Source organism: Eleginops maclovinus, chromosome 12 (genome assembly GCF_036324505.1).
Source record: "Eleginops maclovinus isolate JMC-PN-2008 ecotype Puerto Natales chromosome 12, JC_Emac_rtc_rv5, whole genome shotgun sequence".
Lineage (NCBI taxonomy): Eukaryota > Metazoa > Chordata > Actinopteri > Perciformes > Eleginopidae > Eleginops > Eleginops maclovinus.
Window position 1 is genome coordinate 11,203,028 of NC_086360.1, and position 26,273 is coordinate 11,229,300.

Genomic DNA, 26,273 nt, shown 5'->3' on the forward strand with positions numbered 1-26,273 from the left:
GCCAAATCAAACGTCTAGAAAATAAAATTAATCTCTCAGATCCATCTTAGATAATGCTTCCAGAAATGCTGTAATATTGTTAATAGTTAATGAAGAAGTGTAAAGAAAGGGAGGAAATCTAGGGCAGGACATAGGAAAGAAAGATTGCATGAAAACTGTTCTCCGATTAAATGGACTCTACTGCTTTACTTTTTTTTTTTTTCTGTTCAGGGTCTCCTGTAAACACAGGTCTCTCAGGGACTGCTGGTTTCATTCAACCTCTTCCCATCTGGTTGAACTTTACAGTGTTGTCAGTCACTCCCATCTGAGTCCTTTGAGCCACTGCGGAAACCCAACTTACGTAGCACGTAGCACTGGTGTGCAATAAATGATGATGTGTGTCTGTGTAGGTTGTTCGATGAGGGAAGTGGGTGGATTCACGCATTTCAACGTTTATTTTCCTGATTCTCCTCTTTGGTTCTTGATTATTCTTAAGGTAAAAACACTGTTACACATGTGGGCCAAATGCATTTAGATGCAATTAATTAGAATTGTAGGCTTTAAAAAATCATGCCGCACAAGAAACAGACCTAAGCTCTAAAAACGAGCTACAAGTGTATCAGTCACAAAAACAGAAGCAAGTATATTATTACCATGTCAAAAAAACCAAAAAAAACAAAAAATGACTCCATTAAAAAGTAACTGGCAGATATATCAAGTACTATACATGCAGTATATCAGTTGACTAGCAATCTGAAAACGTGAGAAGCAGTATATATTTGCAGGTATTTTCCACTTTTGTGTTTAAATGACCACTGTGTTTTTTTATAAAAACAATATTTTTGGGATGTCATAGAACCACACATAAGCGGACTCTTTGTCAAACTTCAGGATCAGACCATAATCATCTTTTTAAATCTTGCGTTAAGCTCATGGTGAACCGTGCATAGCAGGAATGACTGGCAGTTTTGTTGTCGAGATATACAGTATACAGTATATATATATATATATATATATATATATATATATATATATATATAGATGTTCCTCTATCTTTTTACCATGGGTAATATTTACAGAGGATGGTTTCTATGTTTAGCAATGCCATACTTGACATTCACGTTTGACATTAATATTTTGCAGAACTGCCCAAAACAACCAGAGTCTGTTCATATCCACTGAGCAGTTTCAGTGGTGCAGCAGAAGCCGGGGAGGAAGCACTTTATGGTTTAAAGGTTCCTCTCATGCCGGTTTGTACGCAATCTGCAAGAATGGAAAAATAGCCAAATCTCTGTTTGCATCTGCTTCCATTCTTCTGTGTTATATTCTAAGTGGTACCAGAGTTATGTTTTTAGTGATCAACATTTTCTTCCAATGTTTCTACTTTTCCTCAAGTTTGGGTAGAAATACAATCGCCTGTCCCACATGTATTTACATGTAAGTATTTTTAACTTGAATATTCTTTTGAAAAGGATGCTAACTCTTGTTTTTACATTTTACATACGAAGTTTAGTTAACTTATTATCTTAGCCTGTGAAAACTTATAGTATTTACTTTGGCCCTGGAGAAGCTGAAACACATTGATGTTGATCAGGCAAAGAGAAAGTCTATTAAATGATTTTGAAGAGGAAGATGCATTATGGGAAGTATAGGGAAAATGTAGGATTTCCACAATGTGAGTCAATGAAAAACCACAACGAAGACAGGATGTTCACTCGCCAGTCGCAGAGTTTATTCTTTTAAATATACATAGACTTTATCCCCATATTAAATACCCCCCCACCCACCCCACCATCCCTCCCTCCTCCCATTTCCTCCCCCACACTCAATTCTCCGCTTTCTCTGTCCCCCCCCCCCCCAGAGAGAAAGCTCGTCCGGCTTAAAACACACTCTACTTTGTGCAGCATATTGCTTATTAAGACATTTGCGAAAACATAAATTAAAAATACTACAGCTTGTTGTTTTTTTTCCATTTTCTGCTCCAACATCAGACTGCTCTGAACAGAATCTAAAAAGAAAGAAAGAAAACAACACAGTGTCCCTCAGTCTGGCTACATAAATTGAACTGGATTCCCCTGTTTTTTTACGACATGGTATGACCCTCCTGGCTTAAAGTCTGTACCATCATGGGTGAAGAGGAGAATTTGATTCTTCAACATGTGTCCTGAGTTTGGTCAAATCATGTTTTAGTTTTGTTTATCATGTGTTAAATGATAAGACATCCGATCAAGATGGCCAATTCCATTTTGCTTTCACTAGTGTTTGTGTCTCTGCTCATCTCCTCTCTGCCGGTCAGAAAGTGTGTGGAAAGTGGGGGAGGGGGTCATTATTTTCTTCAGCCTACAATCAGGGATGTGCTTATTGTTTGTGGCCCTTTGACAAATCTTTTGGAGCTGCAGGCAGAGTGAAGGACAGTGTGATACGGCACTAGAGGAAAATTCAGGTGTTTTAAGTCACAAGGCATGCATGTTAACACTAAACTCAGAGAGTCACCACAATAAGTGTTTCAGCTGTGACGTGCGAAGTATGTGCTGTGTGTAAGTCTTGTCAGTCTCTTTTGGTGTGTGTGTGTCAGTGTTTTGTGCATTATTTTTTTACCCCTACAGATGACGGTTCTGTAAACGTCCTGATTCTGACCGCATGCTTGCTGGACTGCTTTTACATTTGATTTTTTGTTCATACTTTCAACTAATGGAAGATACAAGGAATGCTATGTTTGCTTCAGTGATGTTTTGATCACTAATGTCTTTTGACTGTCTAACTTTAAATGGAGAATAAATGTGTAAAGGGGGACTTTTAATATCACCACACTGTGTTATGTGTGCATGTGTGTCTTGAGTGCATGTGGTGTGTCTCATCAAGTCTTATCAAGTTTTGCGTCCATCATTCTAGCAGTCTGTCTTTTCCCTCCCTCACTCCTCTCTAGGAAGCACAGGAGGGACTGCATTGGCGTTTGGGAAGGTCAAAAGGTAAAGCTGGGATCACACGCGGGGGGAGTATTTAGGGTTTCTTGGCACCTCGGTGAAAGATTTCAGCTCATAAGGGATCCCTGTGTCTACTTCGATGGATTTGCGGGAGAATAGCAGCCGGATATCATTGTGCAAGTAGATCTTCCCAGATTTGGAGCTCTGGAATCTGAGAAGTCAGAATCAAAAGAAATGTGTTAGCACAACAACTTTCCCGAAAATGGACTACTAGTGGAGAAAAGAGTGTTATAGTAATTGAGGAAACATGTGCAAAGGCACCATGAAACTATTAGAAAAAACATTGTAATCTTACGATGTTTTCACAAAACAGGTTTTAAAGTAAAAGAAACATGTGCAGAAAAGTGAAAACTATATTTACCTGAGATGTATCAGGTAGCAGAGAATCTTCCTCCTTTCTAAAACTGCGCTCCCTGAAGGTGCCTCGCCTTTCCCCTCAGCCCCCTCCTCTACGGGCACCAAGAAGATACGGTGGCGCAGGAAGGTCATGTGATTAACTGGCATGTCACTAAAGTTGTAGGTCACCAGGAACATCTTCACCACAGTTTTGTTGGGATTAAATAAGGTCTGAAAAAGATGATAGACCAAAGTCAATTTTACAAACAGCAAAAATAAGCCAGCTTGCAGTGGTTTTATTTAAAGTATACCAGAATTTAGACTACTGACGCTCTTACTGTCAATAATGCAAATGCACCCTTATAGTATTGCAGTGGCACAAATGACATATCTCTGAAAGATTTATAGGCAATGAACGACATGAAAGAAACAAGACAAAAACCAATTTACCACTTGAATGGTCCCTGCTTTGGGTATGCTGTATCCTTTCTTTCCAAGATGCTCCAGGGATATCACACCCTGTGAGAGTGACAGACAGAGACACACCATTGACTTAATGTCATTGATCAATGTCATGGTAAAATAACTCGTTCTTTGGTACAGTTCTTGTTACGTTTTTACATCAAGAAATTTACAATTTCATTTTCTGGTTTGATCGACTAAAACACGTGTATAAAAAAAAATCCATGTAAAACCAATTTCCTATCAAAAGCAGTGCAAAAAGAAACAAAGAGTGACAGAATAACTCTATCATGCTGTAAAGGCAGATACACAGTGTCTCATATTATGTTCAATAAGATAACAATTCAAAACACTAAATCAATAGAGGCCTGATGCTCATCACGTTTATCACTCAACATGAGGCATGAAGTTGAGAAAGAGAAAAAGTAGTCCAGTGTGACAGCAAACACAACTTAAGACTTCTTGTAAGAGAGGGACTAAAGACGTTCACATATTGATGCTGGTGCTACCTTGCTATGTCTTTGGTCATCTCATAGATAGAGAACATATCTCGTTCAGTGCTACATGAACAGACAAAAAGCTTTATATTATAAGAAGGAAAAACATGCATCATTGTTTTTCTCAAAATTACTTCTTTTTTCTTGTTTGTGTTTGACTTAGGGCGCACACACTCAAACACACACATTTAGACTGACTGACCAAGAAGGGTGAAGGTGCGCTGTGCTCTGATATGTCGTAGTATGTAACTTGCACCGGCAGGGTGACGTGCTGGGGACAATAAGAGCCGCTGGCACCGATCTCCGCCGTGAAGCCCTCTATCCTCCCTGATGGGGAGAATCGTCCCTTCAGTATTGACTCCTGAAGCACACAAGCGTGACAGAAGAAAGAATATAGTTGTTAACAGACGTCATCTAAGGTGTTGATGGATTGGGAAATTCATAAAAAAACATTTTGAAAGTGTTACATTGATACCTGTTTTACCTTATTCAAGGCCAACACAGTACAATCCTCTGTCTTAAAATTAGGTACGCAAATGAGAAAAGATTTCTTAACCAGGTCATTTTGTCATGAAGTTATTTTAATCATTATAATCAACAATCACACAAACAGCTAGGTCTGTTGATGCTCAAATTGAGATTTCAAGATTTCAAGATGTTGAACAATCTTTCACTGATGTTCAGATTTACAGGGCAACATAGAGAATCTTAAAACTGTAATGGTAATGAATAAAATACCATCCAAAAGTTCTGTTTAATCAAATGTTTTAAAACCTGTATTTTATAACTGGTTTTTGAAATGGTGCCATGTCCCTGCACAAGCTTTCCATTTTCATCTAATTTCACAGTGTTAAAGTAAGATGGCCTTTCTGATATTAAGCTCCATTCATGTATTTAACTGAAGACACAAAATAAGGAATACCTCTCAATATAATGTAGTCCACTGCATTATCTTTTTATCACTCACCTGCACACATTTGAATTTAGACATTTCTGACAATGCCACAGCAGATTGAAGAATATAACCTTCATAAATAGTTCAATGCAATGGTTGAGTGGTTGCAATTACATCAGACTGGTGGTGACAAGGAAGAACCAAGACTACCCGGCTCTGCTTGTCAGGGTTTGCTGCCATGTCTTTCTGTCACCATCTTCAACCTGCAAACAATCATATTTCCTTAAGTTTTTAAAATAATGTTTAAAATGTGTACCTCAAAGTTGCCAAGTAGCGATCTGCTGATGGAAGATGAGGGCCAGGTGGAACGTGTGGAGCGGCCGGTGTCTGTGTGTCTGCCGCTGCGCAGCTGCCGACTGAATGTGACCACAAACACACACAAAACCGACTGGTGGTTAGTGGTGTTAAAGATTATACTAATTTTCTCTCAAACAACATGACACGTGCCTCTGAGTTTCCAGACAGAAATACTTAAATTTAGGATAACATAAAATTACTTACTCCCACCTTCTTTCCCGAGTTGACTTTGCTACAGTCTGACTGACATTAAATGGATCCTATCTATACACATCCATCTGCATGTTCTTAAACTCTCAAAACATTTAAATATTTTTTCTTAATCCCTTTTTAGAAATCTTGCCATTTTAATGTACTTTGCAGTAGATATGATGGAGAACTCACCTTTTCAGTCGCAGTCCACTTTTTAGTCGTCTCCCCGATCGTGTGCAATCTGTTGCGGTCTGAACAAAGACAATACAAAAAAGGGAACATTGATTTTTTTCCCAAAATAATATCCTGGTTTATGTCAGTTCTTATGCTAATCACAAAGAAGTAACCTAAAAAATCTGAAAACAGTAAGTAAAAAAAACTCCAGAAAGGATTACATTTAAGTGTCATATTTAAGTTTTTACTGTGTTCCTTTGAGAGTACTTTATATGTGTAATATGTATGTTTATGTGTATCTAAATTGTCCTCTTACTTACTGAGCACTGACTTTGGGATGTTGCGTCACACACATAAACATTCCCCATTTCCAGGCTGCCGTTCATCGTAAAGGCCACCCAACTGTCCGATGACTCTCCACTAGCCAAACCTACGCTACCTGCTAGCCATTTGCTCACAGCAAACCTTTCGTTCATGATTAGCCTGTCCTTATTAGCTAACCCTTAGCTACACTGACTCCCCACAAAGCTTGGAGCTCTTTGTCAGCTTGCCGCCTTTTCCTCAAACTCAATCAAAACCACTGAGAGCATTTTAGAATATCCTTCTGTCTCCCCTTTTTTGTACTGTTTTTCTTTTACCCTTTTGTTTAACTCTAACTTTCTCTCTCCTTTTTGTCTCTGTGTGTCCTTGAGTCTTTCTTATGTCTATCGGTTTTTCCCTGTGCTTCCCTCACACACACAACACCTCTAACCGCAGTGAGCCCACCACCTAACTAGTGAACTAGTGAACCCTATTGTCACTGTTATCATACTCCCATCCCACAAACACACACTCAAAGCCTCCCAATGTTCAAAAATGGCCAATTCACTTCCAGAACCATTTTTAAGCACCATGTATGTACATGTGTTTGAGCCTCTGTGTGTATTTATGTGTGTGCATGTGTGTGACACACTCATGTGGGGGAACAATGGGTCCTCCCTCAATGAGCTTCATTCTGGAGCTACTCAGCCTGTTCCAGTGTGGTGTGATCATGAGCCGGCCATCTCTTCATTCTTTCAAATTTACCCGTGCTCTTAGTTTCTCTTTATTTAGGCCTCAGCCTCTTTTCCAGGGCTGTCAAGGCCTAGATGTATTAGCATCAACCACCGACTTTGGGCAGCCACTCCTTATTCTGTATTCAAAGTTTGAGAAGCCTCTGTGTATGGTGGTCAACATGTTTTTGGTCTTAAAGCATGCTATTTACATGTGAATGTACATGTGAATGAGCACATGCTGTTTTAATGTATGCTGCGATCATGTCACCTAGATTTTTTTTCAGTGGTATTTATATTCTGGCAGGGAAATGTTATCATCAGGAAGGCCAAATAAAACCAATTAGAGTCAGTAATGTTACATTTTGTATCTTTTGCAACTTTTTCTTTAGCAACTGTACATCATATGCTAAGCTAGCTTGTTAAGTTGTTATTTCTACACCATTGGTGTTAATGTCCTATTATCAAAGCCAAAGCGCATAATAGCCAACATTTGCTGTTGGCTAGTACCACAGTTGAAACGACAGACTAACGCCATTTGATCATTTGAAATTACATAAAGAACCTTTTAAGAAAAAAGTTTGTGAGTGTGCTGACCTTAGGCCGGTCCCATACAGAGGGCAGCAGGTGGTTCCAATATGGGGCAGCTTTAGCATCAGTGCTGCGACATGAAGTCGGGCCAAGTCCTGTAGCCAGCAATGACAGCCTGCTTCTCTTGGAAGTGGAAGGTCCCTCGTCTTCTGAGCATGAGTCCCCAGTGTCACCTGGGGAAAGCAGTCTCTTTTTGGCAGGCCAGTGGCCACCGGAGGACAAGCGGTGGCCATTACTGCTTGGAGTTTTCTCGCAGGAAGCCAGGCCATTGGAGGACGAGGAGGCAATCTGGGTGGCACTTCGCTCAGGTGGGGAGGATTCAAGTCCAACATCCCATTCGGTGGCCTCCCCTGGCTCCTGCAACTCTGTGTGATGTGGGGGGGAGAAAGGCCCTGGAGGGCTGGTGGGACTGGCAGGGTTGGGGGTCTCATACGTGGACATGTCATATAGGCGTGGGCTGGGCTGGCCTCCAGATAAGCAGTTACCATTACCACAGTTCTCATTTGCAGGGCTCCCTGGTGAGTAGGTGGGTGTGTGGCCCCCGTTAGGTGGCTCAGTCCTTGCAGGGCTACCAAAGGAATGGCCCTGGTCAGAGAGAAGTCCATGTGGGTCACACATTTGGGAGGATTTAGGTGAGAGTGGAGCAAATACATCCGGAATGGGCCTGTCATGATTGTGCTGAGTTGGGCGTCGGGAAGGGTTGAGGCTTGGGGAGAGGGGTGGAGACCTGGGTGAGAGTCCCCCCTCAGAGTCTCTGTGCTCCATCTGTGTGCAAGAGTATACAGAACCAGGCCCTCCAGGGCCTATTGCTAACCCCATCCCAACACCTTGAGCTGGGGCTGGCCCACAAAGCACCCCTTCTTCTAATGCTTCTTTGTCTGAGGAGTCCCCCAGGTGGGGGCGCTTATGAGTCAATTGGGGCTCCTCTAGCCCCCTTTTCACGCCCAATCTGACAGGCCTTTGCTGTGTATCAGTGTTGGATTCTGCGGAGGTAGAAAATCCCCCCAACTGGGAGAAAATGGAGAGTTGATAGACCTTTTGGAGCCGCAACTGCTCCTGGCCAAAATGCCTTGGTGCCCCCGGTCTGACACCAGGGTCTAGGCCCTGTGTTGGGGCTGTTGGTGGAGGTAGGTCCCCCTCCTGGCCTGGAAGATCTAATGGAGCCTTTTTGTGGGCTAACTCCACATGAATGTGCCGCATGGTTTCTATGCTGGAGAATAACAGTCTTGATTAACTTGCAATAGGGTGAAGTAGTTCCTCACAGGTGCCAGGAGGCAGAGTAAGATGTTCAGCAGGAATAGGAAGTCCTATAATTCCTGCTTTGATGTCGTCAAAAAGTGTGAACTATGAAGCTGAGCCGCACAGCACCTGAGAGGAACAAAATACAGCATTACTCAGGACAGTTTCCACAAAGCAATTTAATGGCAGATTGTATGAGTAATGATAAGCATATAAAAGAACGATTCAATGAAAAAAGGTCAAGAAGGCATTGAGCCTTTCTAAGCTGAACATTTATTGATATGTGTTATTACAGGTCATTACATTTTGAAAGTTGTAAAGCCACACCCTCGCTGTACGAGTTAAATCTAATGATTAGGCCATGACCTCACCATGTCATGACCTTAGCTGAACAAGGTATAGCATGAGATAGAATATTGCTAAAAAGATCTGATAGGAAATCAGGTACTCATATCGTTAGAAATTGTTTGATTGAACATGAAATCTCACCGACACCTTTCAGCTTTAAAAAAAATATAGCTCTTTTACTGCATGAATGAGTCACTATACAAAAAGCAATTGGGCCAGACATAAACCTAATTGGTCTCCTGTCTAATTGAATAACATATTAAGACAAGAGCCGAGATCAGAATCTTACCTATGTGCCAGTACTTTTCGAATTGTGCCCGCGGGGACAACCTGCATCTGGCACCACATCTGGAGGTTGTCTCTGAAATGGTGTACTAAAGAAGTCTGGTCATCTCCATGGCAGCAGCCACAAAACAACGCCAACATCCCAGATAGGTAAGCAGAAAATGGTAAAGACTCCAGGAGAAAGCAGGAGATGTGCAAAGAGGCTATACGACCTGAAGAGAAATAAAGGGATTTAGCAATACAAATGTAAAACAATTTACCTAACAACATGACACATTATAACTTATTATTGCAAGTAACAACAGCGTTTTTAATGTATCATTTCAAGATAAATGAACACCTTTTTTTGCATGCTTGTCAAACCTCTTGGATGCATGAACCATTATAACTAATTGAACCATTAGAAGTTATGAGCAACCAACAATTGGTTTTCGTCAAGTCACTTCAACACTGCACTGTGTTCATTTGTTCAAGAAGAATAAAACCTCAAGGCTAAAACTTACCAGAGGGGCAGATGGTCAGTAATGCAGGAAGCAGTTGAGACAAAATATCTCTAAACTGGAATCGGAAATAACTCTATTGGGGCTCCTTCGGTAGATGGCTGATAGCCAGGCACGCCCTCCTTGGTCGCCTGGGCGTGGGGTGAGGCAGGGCTGCGGCATCATGACAGGGTCATTCCACCAAGAGTCACTGAAGAGACAGAAAGTAATAAAAAAAAAGATCATTTTACTGGTCAGTCGGCTAACTGCTCACAAAGAAAAATATTAGTTAACTGGGAAGAAAAAACACAAAAGATAAAAGGAATCAGATAATCAATCCCTTACCCTCAGTACTCAACAAGTTAACTAACTATTAACCAAGTGAGAGATATTACTTCTTTTGTTTTCCATTTTAGTACTGCCTCAACCCTTTTGATTTAGGATTAAAACATGGAGGGGCTTCTCGTAGAAGACAGTTGATAATTCCAGTTCAAGATGCCAGTTAATTTTTTTCCGACCCAGTTGGCTTGGACCCGAACTTGGGTATGGGGGGGGGGGGGTGTTCACTGTGATCTGTTGCTATGACAACCAGTAGCCCAAGGATAACAGCTCCTTTGTGCTTGGCCACAAAAAAGAGGGAGAAGCAGAGACAGAGAGAGAGGGGCGGGTGAAGGGGTGTTGGACAACAGGGGGGCAGTGGGAGCCCGGCAAAGATGCTCCTCCAAGAAAATATCATCAAAATGGCTGTCCTTTATGAAGTGTGTACAGCCAGCCAAAAATCTTAACAGGCTGTGATAAGGGCCTATGTTCGTAACCCCTACTGGCGCCTCTATAAACACAAGAAATACAGTTGGTTCCCATTAACACCTAATATAGAAACCAGTTACTTCACATTTCATTTCCTTTTGAGTCCTCATAACGAAAGCCCAAAAGATAACCATTTCTTACAGAGACGTGGTGAAATAAGCCAAACGATCAAAAGTGGAAAAAAACATGTAAAAAAAGGAAATGTACATTATGACAGTTGTTCAAATGTATTTCCCATATCAAAGACACCTAAACTCTAAACTACATTTTCTATGTATTCCTGACAGTATAAAAGTCTTCAACTTTAACAAGAGGGAGGGCTCATCTGGCAAAGATGACAACAGAATGAGGGATCCAGACACAGGAACATAAAAGAGGAAGTAGAAACAGACTGACCCTCCCCCTATTTACATTATAACCTGTACTGTCAGTGCATAATGGTATGTCATTAGATAAGAATGCTATCATGCAAACAAAGAATCACATGGAGACGATGTCAGGAGTTAAGCCTTTGTAGCTTTTAATTACTCACAAGACATATGGTCCCAATGCAGTCATAACGCTACCATTAGCAACACAACCAAGCTATACAGGCTTGAGTGCCTCTTTCAATGTAAAATGTATACAACCAAATGTTATTTTACAGTCGTGCAAAATATACTTTTTATTTTTAAACCTTGGTGTATGGTAACATTTGTTGCCTAAATGCTTTGAAATTGCCACTTTAACTGGAATTAGGCAATTATTAAAAAGTTAGGAACTTGGAGGAACCACTTTAAGTTCTGAAAACATTAAAAGGATCACATATAAACTGTTGCTTAAACCAGGACATTCAGAAGACACGTCCTGTAAACATGATTGTTTGAGTGATATCTTTTGGGATGGAGGAAACTCCTAGTCTGAAACCAAAACTGCCTCAGTCAAACAGGGATATCTGGTTAAACTCATTACCAAGTCAAATAAAGTTCATTTAACCCAATGCGAGGAACGCCCTCCTCTTGTGTTGACGCTTTCCCCTCTCTCTTTTTGAAGACAGGTGGAGTCTCTAATGTAAGCACCCATGGGCAGAGATGGAATGGGGGATGGGGAAAGAATGAAAGAGTCAGCAATGATTATTTATAGTCATTGCCTATGTCATAGCTCACTGGAGATCCTAAAGGCCCTGTGCTTGGTCCCTCTTGATTTCTGGACTTGTTTTGAACTAGCTGAGCAGGAGGCTGGCCTTGGCTACCCAACCCTTTTCTGGCTTGATCTAGGAGCCAACAGAGGAGGGGGGAAAAAAACTCTGGCTTCCCCCCACCATAGGCTTCAAGTTGCTGGACATGAGTGCCAGCTCAGGCTTGAGAACTTTAGAACTCTATTACTGCATCTGTGAACATTGTTTAACATACTCACACTCCCTAGTGAACTCATTTTGCCAATATGGGTAGTTTCCTTATTCTTCTCTATATAACATAAATACATTTTCCTTCTAAAAGCTATTAATTATAACTATTATTATTTTAAAATATATAAATTATCCTCACAATTCGTCTTATATTGTCCCTTTATTGAATTCTGCAAAAAGCATGAAGATGTTACACATCATTGGAAGGACAGGTGCAATCTGGGGGATGACATCTGCATAATGCAATCACAGAGCGAGAGCTGAAATGGTGAGATGACAGACAAAGGAATGATAAATGCCTGACAAGAGGGAAACACCCAGAGAGAGACAGCAAGAGGGAGGATGAGGGGAACAGAGAGAGACTACAGCCCAACCAAAGACCATGGGGAAGGTATAATTTCAGCAGGAGCAGGTCGAGCTTGCCAGTGTCAAGGCCAACACAAGAGTGTTCATAGCTTTAGTATCTAAACCAGCAGGGCAGATGCACAAAGCATGAATATGAAAACGTACCCTGTGCATATGAGTGAACGTTTCAGTTTAAGAAAGAAAAAGCAAAGCTACACAATTAAATGTTTATGATTGAATTAAAGACAGAGAAAAGCAACAAATACAAATAAGAATAAGGGTTAAGTTAAGTAAGAGAGGCATAGAGGCTTTTTGGGCACAGAAACCCAATGAGATAAAGATTCCCTACTAAGTGGAGAATGGGAACACTACGAAATGCATTTAAAAGCAGGTACAGTTTGCCTTGGGCCAGGTAAAGCTCAGAATCAAAATGAGCAACAGGCATTCTGTAGCATTGAAATTAATTTCCAGAAGAATTACAATAAGAAAACTATAAACTTGTTTATTAACTATGTATGCAGTATAAAATCAGGGCCACCTGTGTGCATAGGTCGCCGTAGTTTTTGCGATGTGCCAGTCAATGATACATCACTCTGATTGGCTGTTCAGCATAAGCTAACCAGTGCTTGAGTCAGAATCAGAGGTGAGGAAAACAAGCAAACGACTGAAGTAAAGTGCGTTCACAAAGAGTCTCTGTTCATTTTCCATCCTCATCTCAACTAATCATTCGAATACACAAATAGAAAGCTTAGTGGTTTACAGGACTACTGTTTAAATGGTCTGCAAAATGATTTATAAATATATCTTAACAATAATTTATAAATCTGTAATCTTAGGTCTTCCCTTTTTAATTGACAAATCTAGACAACCACCCCCCTGGTGGTATGAAGTTATTTACGCTCACACAGCCCAAGCACATGTGGCTAGTTGGCCTTCAGCATTAGTGTTTTTGGTGTGTTCGAGTGCAACTTTTGGCCAAGATGCAGGCAATGCAACAGCTAGTACTTTGAAGATGATGTGGTATGCCCTGGCCCTTAGGAGACAGGTCAAAGGCTTCAGTGCCTTGACTCCAGACATGCCTGTTGTGGAGCTCAAACATTTTTGTCATGTCCTTTAAGGGGGATATTTAGCTGCTGAGTTGGGTTTAAAAATAATGTGCAAGTATTTGTGATCCATGAGTGTAAGGAAAGCTGTGGTCATGAGGTTAAAGGCCGAAAAGTCTTAGGTCAGCTGAGGATGCGACCATATGCGTTTAATTTCGTCATCTTTAGAAAGGTTGCTTTAGGGGAAGTTGGTAAAAAAAAACAACACAGAGGCAAACAAGCTGTTGATCTTGTGGCAAATGACCTGCACACATACTTGGTTAGTGTCACTAAGTAACCTATTAAAAGCTTGTTAGAGTCAGACACTCTTCAGTCATTGGAGTGGTAACTGGAAAATCACTATGTTAAGCAAAAACATCTGCAGAACAGACACAAGCACTCTGAAGACCCTGGGGCTTCCTGTACACTAAAAAAGTTGCACATGGGTGGAATGAAACACATTCTCACACACAAAACTAAACACAGACGTGTCACATGAGGACGGCCCTGACCCCAAAAGCAGCTCTCTGTGAAATGTTTATGCACCTATCTCCGGAAAGTACCTTGACATTTCGTCCTGTGAACATTTATCACAACACCCAGATGCTGCATTATGTTATTATAAATGAGTTATATTATACAGGTCGATTCACAGAAATAAAAAAAAAACTGTATCAATTTTTCGGATATTTTAGGGAACCATAGTAAACACTTGGCACTTCTGAAACTCTTCGTATTCCTTTTTAATTTCCTTTTATATTCTTCAACATAGGAAGAAGGTTTTGGGACACTGAAAACTGATGCATTTCCTCAGTAATGTAAAAAAACCCGTTGTCTGCCTGTGCTTTTGTTTATATTCTTTAACACATAAAACATTCCAATCATTGACAAGGGCAACCCTCTGTTAGATGTCCTATTAACAAGATGTGGTTTGCAACTTTGATAGCTAATCAATGTACCTTAGGATCAGTACCCAGACCTGGTTGATTATTTCGTTTTGCCCAACTACCCCCTTACAAATGAGAAGGGGGCATCTGGATGAGGTTAAATCTCCACCCCTTTAGAGATGAGTTCAAATGACCTATTTTCGATCAAGGATATAAGCTCATCATCTTGAAGGAGCCCTTTGTAAAGAGTGTTGTTTGAAGTTGCACCCTGCCCTCCTTGTGTCCTCAGTCCACCCTTTTCGTCCCCATCCACACCAGAGGTGTGATAACGTCAGTGTGAAGTTAGCTGCCTCCTAAATGCCCCGATTGTGTCATCAACTTTCAGCAGTACCCCGCCCGACCTACTCCCAGGCCTGTGCCCTGCCTGGAGGCTGATAAACACAGACATAAGCACAGATAGACACATATGTGCAGATTCTTTCATTCATTGTTGCTCCTGCAAACAATCAACTGTTGATCATAAGAGCAATCTAGAGTTAAGATAAATTATGTCACAGCGCACAAGGGAAGGGAATGACAGCAGACTGTATGTGCAAGTCAGAGAAAAAAGGTTGTGTTTGAGTCTCAGACAGAAAGTCAGAAGACAGGAAGCAACAATCGAGGGCACAGAGTGACAGGAGACATGTTGACTGTAACTGATAAACCTCTGAGTGACACACTGTTAAAACCAAACACACATACAGTACTCGTGCAGTCATGGCAGTCTAAGCTGGCTCAGGGACATAGTTGCTGAGAATGCTGTTTGACACGGGGTCCCTTTCTGCCCCCCTCCTCTGTCTGACTGTATGTCTGCCTTTCATGTGGCCATTTTAGGAGACGTTAAGCCCAGCTGACACTATGACAGGAGCAACATTACGCTTTGGCTTGACAGCAGGAGAAGTTGTGACACTCACCCTCTTAGAAAGATGGAGTTTAACTCACTGTCTCCCTCCTTCCTCCCTCTGTTATGTTTGGTGGCTGGGTGGGTAACTCTGCTGTCTTTCTTTCTTGCCTTCTGTGTATTTATTTCCACTGGGTCGCTGCTATATCTGCCAACTCTCCACGGTTTGTTGCCTCTCTTTGCTTCCTTCCTCCTGAATAGGTGGTGTTGAGAAAGACGGAGTTAAGTCAAGTTGTTCTGCCCCACTCTGTTCTGTAGCCTGCACTAGCTCTCACTCTGTGTCTCTGTATTTTGTTTTCTTCCTGTCTACCTCTCTCCACCCTCACTCACACAAAATTGAAAACCCATCAACAACTCTTACCCCTCACCCATCCCTCCCTCTCCTTTTCTCTTTCAGGCTCCCCCTTCCCTCTTTCTTTCTTTCTCTCATTCGCACCCCTCTAAAATATCTTGAATACAAAAGCTCCTTCACAGGCTAGCGTTCCCCCTTTCCTCTCCTCCCATTCCTCCTCTTCCTCACCCTCTCCTCTATCTATGCACATGCCCCTCCTCTCATCCTTTCTCACTACCCTATGGTCTCTCTCTATTTCAGTTTGCCTGTGTTTGCTTCTGTAGTTTCCTCTCAGCTGATAGAGCTAGGCATGCTTTGCTCACTCAGCAGTGAAGGCATACAGGGGGAAGAAAGGGCTGACAGCTGATTGGCTGGAGAAAAGGGGGGTCAGCTGTAATGGCTGAGTTTCTGATTGGCCGGGGGCAGGGAGAGAAAGGGGGGGGGTGGCAGAAAACAAAACCCCGCCCACCTGCTCCTGCTTGGCCTGTTCTGCAGAAGTAGAGATGGAGACCAAAACAGCACTTTGATCAAACGATGTGTGTGTTGTTGTGGTAAAAGTGTGTCCTTGACAGCTTCAAGCATGCTTTGTGTACGGTGTTTTAACTTGTGTAATCACTTCTCATTGTGTTTCCTGGTGTGGTTGTGTGTCTGTGTTAGTTAAAAGAACAACAGTTTATAAAAAAAAGAGGTTATTGCCTCAGAGAATAAAGATGCAAACATGTATGCAACTTATCCTCCCCCTTCCTTTGCTGTCTTATTAGCTCACACAAAAGCTCTCTGTGTTGCGTGGAATGTACGCAGATCGACACAAGCACAAAAGCAGAAGGCGTATCTGCTGCTGGTCTAGAGATACAGAATGTAGTGTAAGTGAAAAAGTTTATCAGCCATGTACCAGGCCATCAACTGTGTGTGTGTGTGTGTGTGTGTGTGTGTGTGTGTGTGTGTGTGTGTGTGTGTGTGTGTGTGTGTGTGTGTGTGTGTGTGTGTGTGTGTGTGTGTGTATTTTGTCATCTGTGAGCTAATAAGGAACAGCATGATGACTCAGCAAGAACTATTTTGAACAGAGTGATGTGGTTAAAGTACACACACTGCAAGCAAGTGCATCACACTAGTCACCTAACACACACACACACATACACACACACACACACACACACAAGCTGTCAAGAACACATACTTAGCACACAAGCTCGCCCGGCATTCTTGTTACAGACACAGCCACACACCTCCCTGGTTAGTCTATATTGTTATTTGAGTGGACCTGTTATCAGATGTGTGCTGGATTAATTTATTGATTGCTATTGAGTGCTACATGCTTGTACATGCTACATGGGTACAGTGTATGTAAGTGTAAGGAAGTTGTCACAGGTGTTATTGTGTGCGCGTATGAACAGTAAAAGTGAACGGATATGACTTATTGCAAAACAACACTAAGCTTCATGTATGTACCTCCAAACATAGAGTTGTGGGTAGAGGGGAGAGAGGGGAGGAGGCATGGAAGACAGACATCAAATAGAAAGAAGAAGATTAACTAACAGAGAGACACTGTCAGATTGAACTGAGGCAAGATTTGTTTAGTGAAACAGGCCTGGCTGGTGCTTTTAACAGCCAAGCCTGTAAAACTGTAATACAAAGGAACTTTCTGTTCTCAAGCAGCACTGTTATTTAGGATTTTCTGTTATAATACACACACATCTATCACTTCAAGAGCCCATGTTGCCTTCCGTATTTGGGGGAAAGGGGGCGTGTCTTCTCTATGAAGACCCTCCTCCATTCAAGGGGAATCTTAGTGCAGCTGAGGAGAAAGAAGCATTGAAAACTATCATTCACATTCCCTCAAAAGCAAACGTTGATGCAATCCTGACTGGAGAATATTGGTAGTGTTTCTTCTCATGTCTGTATCACAAAGTTTGGGTTGGATTTTAAGCCAATGCATCTGAAACACAGCGTTACACACATAGACACACAGGCATACTTTGTTTTTCCTGGGCCTCTCAAAGTGACACCAGCTGTGTTTTGGGGGGAATTTACCCAACAGCACTACACAGTCACAGCCTTCAAAAATGGAAGAGCTTCTAATCGAACTCAACCAGAAAAAAAAATCCTTGAGCAAATGATTTAGTCACAGTGTAAAATAAGCAGTTCTCAATAAAGATAAAAACCAGGTCCAATTCACCCTCCTTTCGGGGAGGGAGAGAACAAAAGGAGGAGAGGAAGACGGGAGGCGGAGGAAGGGTGGGAAAGGAAAGTGTGTGTATCTGTATGTGAAGGGGGGGGGGGGGTCTAATCTGAACATGTTTAAAGAGGTATGGACTACTGCGTGTTGGTGTGTTTGTACAGCAGTATGTTATTAATACCCACATGGAAATGTACGTGTTTATGAAGTGTAGCCTACATGTCTGAGTGAGGAATGAAATTGAGCAGATGCCAAGGACATCATATCAAAACAACTCCAGCGTGCAGATGCACATTTCACGGCTAATATTTTAAAAGAACTGATGCGTAGATGGCTCACATCGATTTAAATTATGTGATGTCTGAGTTAATATAACATATAAGGGAATTAGTGTGCTGTAATAGAAATACTGTAGGAGACTCATGTTAACAATGACAAAATATGTATGTGAGAAGAAAATGGTTGCCCCCTTTGATCATAAAAAAAAACAGATTTTAAATAGATGTCAAACCCTTCCCATTAAGGAGCTTGCTTTATACAATATCCTTTTTCTATTTTTAGCAGTATAAGTGTCCTTCACTTCCCCCATTTTTTTCTGCGGGCATCTGGATTGTACAGTAAAACAGGATGTCTAAAATACATTCTTCCCACAACCAACACGTTATCACCATCAGCTAGTCAGTTCCAGGTTGTTTCCCACCCAGAGTGGTTGCTTTATATTTACATTTCTAGAGCACTTTGAAAATCCAGTGAGATTAACTGTCTCTGGAAGGGTATGTTTGACCAGCTGCCCATTCTTAAATAAGATCACAAAGCTGAAAAAAGGACATGCCTGCTTAAGCATTTCACTTTACTGCCCAACAATCAAGTGACTGTAAATGTCGATTGATATAATGTGGTTTATATGGGCTAGGGTTAAAATTAGGATTGTGGTTAGGTTCAAATCGGGGAGATGCAACACAATAGACATTACTGAACACAGACTTGTTAGTCCATTTTAAACACCGGACTGCCCACTTGAAATAAATTCTGTTATTTTTTTCCCCATTACCAAATATGCCTCTCCATCTACTATTGCAATTATAATTGCCATTCATGACTACATTTTGCAATTGTGGGAATGCATCTTTTGATTATCCTGTAATCAGTTGCTATGACTCAATTTTCTCAGAGTTATTATTAAAGTTAAAGTGGTGTAATCAAGTAGAATCCATCCTTCCCTTAAATACCAATCCATCGCATATTATTGTATATTTACCTACTGATCCACACCCCGTTCTTATGATATGTCATCAGAATTGTGTTGGTTTTTGTTATGTAATGTCTAATCCTTCCAGTCGCAGCAGCAGAGGTTTACTCTGCGGACACTTTTTACCCTGTTTTCAGAGTCTGGTCAGCAAAGCTTGGACTGAAAAATGTAAGGTTTAGTTCACTTTTGCTGCAGGAAAATAGCAACAAAAGTCAAGAGAAGGACACAATCAAGTAAAGGTTGATATGTACGACCAAAAAGAAGAGAGACAGGGTGTAACAGGAAGAAATTAAGAGATTGGAAGAAGTGTGGCAGGCTGAGTCTTGGTGACAGGCCGGGCAAGCTCAGAGGATGGAATGTTCCAGAGAAATATGTTGCCTATTCATGGAGGACAGGAAATAAAGCTCTCCCTCTCCACCTCTCCTCCCTTCAGTCCTCATTCCTTCACTCTGAATTCAGCTGGCTGTCTTTGTACCCCTCTCTCACTCTCTGTGTCCATGTGTATTTCGCCCTTTCCCCACTTCTCCCAGCCTTTGTGGTTATTTTATTTATTTTGCATCTTTAAGTACATTTCTTTCCCCCCTTTCACATACTCAGAAAGGTAGTGGCTGAATGAAGTCCAAGCTGGGCATTGAAATGAAAAGAAAGAACTATTCTATTTCTCTGTATGCTAACCAAGGCATACTTACCCTATGTAACCAGCCAACCAGAGAGATGTATATTGCACATTTGTAAGTTGATGATCATTTTTGCAACAAGAGAAGAGGAAACAAAGCACCACTTTACAGTGAACTTAAACCAACATACCAGTGAAGAATGCGCACACACACACACACACACACACACACACACACACACACACACACACACACACACACACACACACACACACACACACACACACACACACACACACACACACACACACACACACACACACACACACACACACACACACACACACACAGAAAACAGCTCATCCATTTTTGTCTAGGGGGCGTTCACAGGGTGAAGGGCAGAAAGAGGTCGGGTTAGGGTTATCCTGAGATCAGCCCCTGATAGTGAATGGATAAAAGACACTGATGATGAAAAAAGGTATTTTAGGAGCAGATCTTTGTTCTGCATGCCAACTGGGTGATTATAACTCATTTTCTGTTAGGCTTTTCTCAAGAAACACAAACACTACAGACGAACACTACACTAAAAGTACACTAAGTTTTAACACTCTCTGGGAGGATATAGGAGATACACATGAATTATCTTGCATAGAGAAAATCACAAGTGTGCGTGTGTTCTTTTTATACAAGAAACACATGACCCGGCTACTTGACTTCTTCAGCTAACCCAACATAGTTCCATATCAGCTGTACACACTGCAAACAAAATAATAAAAAACATACCATCCATTTTAAATGACTACCTGAAGGTTGTTATATAAGCACTGTATGTTTTTTATTAATCTCAACAAAAATCCACTATGTAAAATAATACAATATATGAAAAAGACATCAGTTATACAAAGGTAAACATGTTTTCCGTATCAAAGTCAATTTAAGTGACAAATGATGCATGCAAAGGCCCAACCATGTCATGCATACTGAGCGTCGACAAGATGGAGCGATGGGGAAACAAGCAGCACGGAGAGATGAGAGGGTTTTGATGGAAGGCGAGGGGAACGACACAAATGAAAACGTGCTGGAGAATAATGAATAGAGGGAACAAGACGGGAACGAGAGGGAGAGGGGCCGAGAGAGTACAGGTCTTAGCTTGATAAGCTCTGTGTTGACCTATATAATACACAGAGATGCATCTGCCTTTCAACATCTACTCATTGATTCTGGGGACTGTATGGAAGCCATATCAACAAGCAGAGTGGGTCACAAGCGACAAACACAGAATTACATTTAGCCTGTGTATGTGCATGTAATGTCTTTTATTAGAATCAAGTATACTCTATCAATTACCTACTAGCACTGCATTTTAGACATCTTTCATGTTTGTTGCAACATCTTTCACATAAAGGATATTGCACACTTTAAACAACACATACATTACATTTATTCTTCAGTTCAATATGTATCCAGAACTGGAGAGGCAGACCAAAGTGCATGAATAATTCTCCGAGCTGAAGTAAATTGTGCAATCTAATCACTATAACCTTCCACCACGATATTGTTTTAAAATAAATGATTGACTTATCTGTCAATTATTTTCCAATCAAAAATACCCAGAGGCCCTGGTAACATTGGAAAAAGGTTTGTTTTGCCAAACAAACCTTTGACACAAATAGATACATTTACAGATACTAAAGTGTTAAAATCTTGATTCTCTCTTGAACCAGTAAATTAAGGCTGTAATTACCAATGAATGAGTTACTTTCATACAAACATATAAAATATAAATGTTACCTTAAAATAAGACAAAGACAAACAGCAAAATAGCAAATAAGAAATGCCTGGTGATTTAGTCTTCAATAATGTTTTGGCATTCTTGCTTGATAAATGTACATAGATAGGTATTCAGAAAAAGACTGACAGAGAAAGAACTCTCATAAACACACACTGTACAGAACAGGATATCGCAGCGCTTTATCTCTCAGGGTGTAATGTCAAACCACGTTGATTTATTCAGCAGGTGGTAATGTCGCCTTGCTATCCTCCTCAATCTCTGGACTAAGGTTGTCAGCTGTGTTTGAATACATTGAGCAGGCTGCTACTTTACATGGAGTCTCGAAACACCCAAAACACTTAGGTGAATACCTTATTATTTTGAATTTTCATTGCATTCTTGCATTGCAGTGTCTGGTACTTAAACTCCAGATTAATATGTTAACCACAGTCTGTTAACTCTACTAAACCAGTTATAAACACATGGTATCTGCAGGTTTGTAAGAAGACTAACTTGTTTCTCTTGTTGACAGACAGTTAAGTGAACTAAGTGACCTTTAATGGTAAGCCTGACTCTAGATTTAATTATTGTACTTAAGGTGTAAAGACCCGGGGTGAGGATTTCAATGTTAGAGTTGTACCAGTCAAAGCTGCACAGGTGCTATTTCAGGAATAAATCTTTATAAAGAAGGAGAGAAAAAAATGTAAACCTGCACTTAGACTTTAAGAAGTGTGAATCCTATAATTGCTTCATCTTATTCAACAGCATTTTTTCCAAAGAGACATCCAGAACAAAATGTCTTCACTCTGGAGGCTGCCACTTTTCAGTTTTAGTATAAGGACATTTCGTTGTCATTAGGTGAACATAAAAGCAAATAAACATATCACACACACAGTTGCTCTCTGACCTAAGCTGTAAATGTATCTTTCATCTCAACCTGTGTCCGGTTAGTCCATGGGCTCAACGAGGTGTCTTATAACAAAAAGCATGATTGTACAACTACATTTGCTATCAGTTATCCTATCCTTAAAAATCCTTCATAGCCAAATAGCTGTTTATTCATGAGAGGTCATTTGGCTCTCATAAGGATGCAAGTACAGCACGTGCATGCACTCACATTCACACTCACTGGGGATCAATATAGCCCAGAGCGGTGTTGAGTACTAGATCTAACCCACATAATCATCTGTAATCTCTGACATCAAATCCTGCAGAGACAGGGCTGACAACAAGCCTTCATCAGCTCAAAGGGTTTAATAGCCACCCCCATTTTCAACACACAAAGTACTGCCAGGTACAGACACTAAAAAGAAGGAACTGTGAACCATTATCACTCGGTCAGATAGCCATAAGAGGTATGAAGGATTTATTCCATTTGTTCATGGCTGGGTGCAGAGAGAAAGACAGGATGAATAGTTTCCGTTAACTTGGAATCCTTAATGTCTCACATTATCAGATTAACTTAATAAAACGGTACTGTAGCGGAACTGCAGGCAAGGCAGGAAAAGACACTTGCAGGCCAATGTTTGACAGAGGCTGTAACATTTTTAGTCTGGGCCTAATCTACTCAGACAGAATCAGAAGAAATAGGGCTCTTACAAGCCTCAAGTTAACGTCATGTTAACTATAATGTACTCTGAATAGCCTAACTAGGCACAGATGGCTTTAGATATTACCATGAGAAAAACACAGGCAACTCATGTCCACACTCTTGTTTAACTTAATGTTCTTGCCTGGGCAGTCACCATAAATAAATACATTTTGAAGTAAGTTAACAGACGAGTCATCGCTAGGGGATTTCAAGCTCTGTTTTTCTTTCTTGCTAGAAATGTCCCACCCTCGTCCTTGCTCTTGGATCGCTCCCTTCTTTTCTTTTGTTTTGGTATGAGTGGATTCTTCTGTTTCTTTTTTCTAACTGAATGGCTCAACTATTATTTTATTCTACTATTCTTTGCAGTGTGTGTTTTAGCATTTAGAAACTTAGAGTGGTAATCTTGAAAATGTAATTTAAATAAATGTTTGCTATTCATTTACATAGTAGGTAACACAGTGTCATTGAGCACTGATTGCATTAAAAGTGGGCCAATACGAGGGGTCTGTGGTGAGTATCCACATAACACATTTTTCTGAGCACCGTCTTCTCTTTTTTCTATTTTTACGTTTTTCTTCATTGTACTAACACAAACATGTACCATGCACAACATTTTTAAGACTTGATATTCTAGAATCTAAAAGACTCCACACTGCTAAACTCGAAAAAGAATGATTTCTTTTTTGCTCAAATAGAAACCTAAATAACTCAGGATTAAATGCTAAGTCAAAGCCTGATTGTGCACAAGACAAGCCCAGACCCATGGACCTAGGCATTCTGCACAACATACACCTCGCCTTCAGGGTTGGTTACAGCAAAGATCTGTGTGACGTCACACTCAGCTGAGGACAAAGCCCACTGGTTTCTCCCAGACAGAGAGGTGGGGGGGGGCGACTGTCAGAGAAACGCAATGGCAAGCAGGAGAGAGGGAGAAAAATGTTGACCTATTGCAGGTGGATTTGTTGCAACCAATGTGTGTCTGTTTGTTCAGAAATCTTTTTTTTACATACATGTGAGAGAGCTTATAATTCCTTTATGTATGTGTGCTGCATGGGGGATCTAGAGTGAGTTTGACTGCATGCCTAATGTGTATGTCAATGCCACTCTATGCTTGTCAGGACAAAAGATGACAGTGCATTGCAGCCCAGCATAATAACACTGTAATAACTGACCCTAAAACTTTATAGATTTTACACTCACTGTAGCAAGGCTTTGGTGACAGCCTCAATGCTCCATTTACTGCATGATGCAATGCAACTCCTAAATGCAATCCAAGGGAACAAAAACGCCCACTGCACTCAGTGCTAACCTCAGTGATCATCACTCCACCCGCTGAGGTAAAGTCATAATCTCAGATGCATATAAATATCCGCTGGTTGATCCCTCCTATACATGTCCCATAAATGCACAATGCCAGGAGAGCATGAATAGTTATCCCAAACATATACACATGTAATTACAGTCACCCCCCCCCCCCCCCCCCCACACACACACACACACACAAGTGATAAGTACATTGGGATTTCTATCACTTTGTCTTTAAACTGCAGACTGCCTGCCAGGGCACACACATAAAGAAAGAGTGAGAGAGGCAGACAAAGCAGGGGAACGCCCCCTACACCCTGCAAGCTACTGTCAGGTCATCAGCTGGTTTAGGCTGGATTCCAATCATTCTTTACCCAGATTCATTTGAATAAAAATGATTACCAGGGCCTGATTGTTAAGATTGCCAACATTTGCCAACAAGCATCCAGGGATTACCAAATAACCACAAGCCTACCATGTAGAAGAATAAGAGATAGCTATTTAGCAACATTTCAAGATTTGAAAGTGTACTTACCTATCAAAAAAAGGTGGACTCAGGAGGAAAACACAGCCTAGCAGCTTTGACTGACGCGTCACTGTCGCATGGGAGTTTGGCCTTTTTGTTATCTCTCTGTCTCACTGCTGCGTTGTCGCATATCAAGTAGCTAACGTTACAGAACGAGATTCGAGGCTAAAAGCCGTTAGCAACCCTAGATGGATGTCTGAAGGGTAAAATAATAGGTCAGATCAGTCTCGTCCTCCCACTCTGTCTTGCCACATAGCTCGCTTGTTGGCTGGCTACGTCCCTTCCTCTCTGTGCCTGGCTTTTTTTGTGCTCGCAGCTGTTTTCGTTGTTACAACCTTTGCCTGAAATTCCTCCTCTATCCCTTTAAGCGACAACGTTTCCGGGGTTTGCGAGATTTCATGTAGGAGGCGGGGCTCTATGGCCAGCTGAGCTCCTGTCATTTAAGCCATTGGCCGCATTTATTCCTCTTAACCAATCAGAAATCAGGTATTTCCCCTTTTTTTAAACATGCAGAATTATTCAAAACTCCCGCTCTGTGATAGGACTGCTGATTCCTTTAAGATACGCCCAGTACACGTGCTTTTTCTCTCCCATTCTTTAATGATTACGCTGATATGCAGGAGCTATGGCCTTCCTCTTATATTTATCAGAAACTAACTCAAACTCGAAGGTAAACACTTCAGGGAATTATAATTTAGTATATAGTTAAATACTATGAACGTTTCAACAACGTGTTAATACATAGTCAAGTGTACGTTGATTGCAACCCTATTCTATTAAATTCGTAGTGAATCTGCCATAGCCATGTTGTCACATAGCTAAGAATAGATCAGCTACACGTCGTATTCCCATATTGCCTTGCAGCTGCACTGAAATTCACGCCCAATGTTCCCAGTGCACACTGGGGCCTGATTATACTTGCTATAGAGAAGAGGAGGAGGCATGTACAGATAAAAGGAAGGCCGACTGTGAGCTGAGGTAATGCAATGTACGATATTTCATTTAGTGCTCTTGCCAATTCATCCATCGTTGTGTTGTCGTTTCCCTGTGGCAATGCAACAACAAAGCATGAGAATAGTCCTTCAAAATGGCCTCTTTGTTTATGTTTTTTTTAAATATCATGCAGCATTATGTGTTGCAGTAGGTTAGGACCAAATCAGTGAAGGCCCTAAGTTTAAAACAAAAACTGGCATCAAATATTTCATTTTAATCACAACAAAATTCTGCACAAAAGAACTTGGGATAGATTTGTGAGAGTATTGGATGTTAAGCAACTATGCAGACAAAAGTTGGATTTTAAGACTTTCAAGGACCCCTTTCCTTTATAGTTGCAAATATACTCTTTCAATGTCCCAAATCAAGTTGTGCTGCCCTTAAGCCTTTTGCAGTTATGCATCACGTAACATGGTC

General features: G+C 41.0%; 1 protein-coding gene across 3 annotated transcripts; it reads right to left on the minus strand.

Moving 5' to 3' along the window:
• Positions 1-1,816: 1,816 nt before the first annotated feature.
• LOC134874130 (atos homolog protein B) lies at positions 1,817-25,215 on the minus strand. Of its 3 annotated transcripts, none has more exons than XM_063898143.1 (11): positions 24,873-25,215; positions 15,311-15,490; positions 9,874-10,060; positions 9,375-9,582; positions 7,505-8,866; positions 5,895-5,953; positions 5,470-5,569; positions 4,461-4,619; positions 3,750-3,818; positions 3,325-3,530; positions 1,817-3,114 (listed from the first exon to the last, which is right to left on the minus strand). In XM_063898143.1, exons 5-11 carry the CDS (start codon positions 8,696-8,698, stop codon positions 2,961-2,963), a joined length of 1,941 nt encoding a protein of 646 aa, XP_063754213.1. In that variant the 5' UTR covers positions 8,699-8,866; positions 9,375-9,582; positions 9,874-10,060; positions 15,311-15,490; positions 24,873-25,215; the 3' UTR covers positions 1,817-2,960. The 3 variants fall into 3 exon arrangements, with proteins under 3 accessions (XP_063754213.1, XP_063754214.1, XP_063754215.1); XM_063898144.1 differs by lacking the exon at positions 24,873-25,215 and adding an exon at positions 17,322-17,340; XM_063898145.1 differs by lacking the exon at positions 15,311-15,490.
• Positions 25,216-26,273: the final 1,058 nt, after the last annotated feature.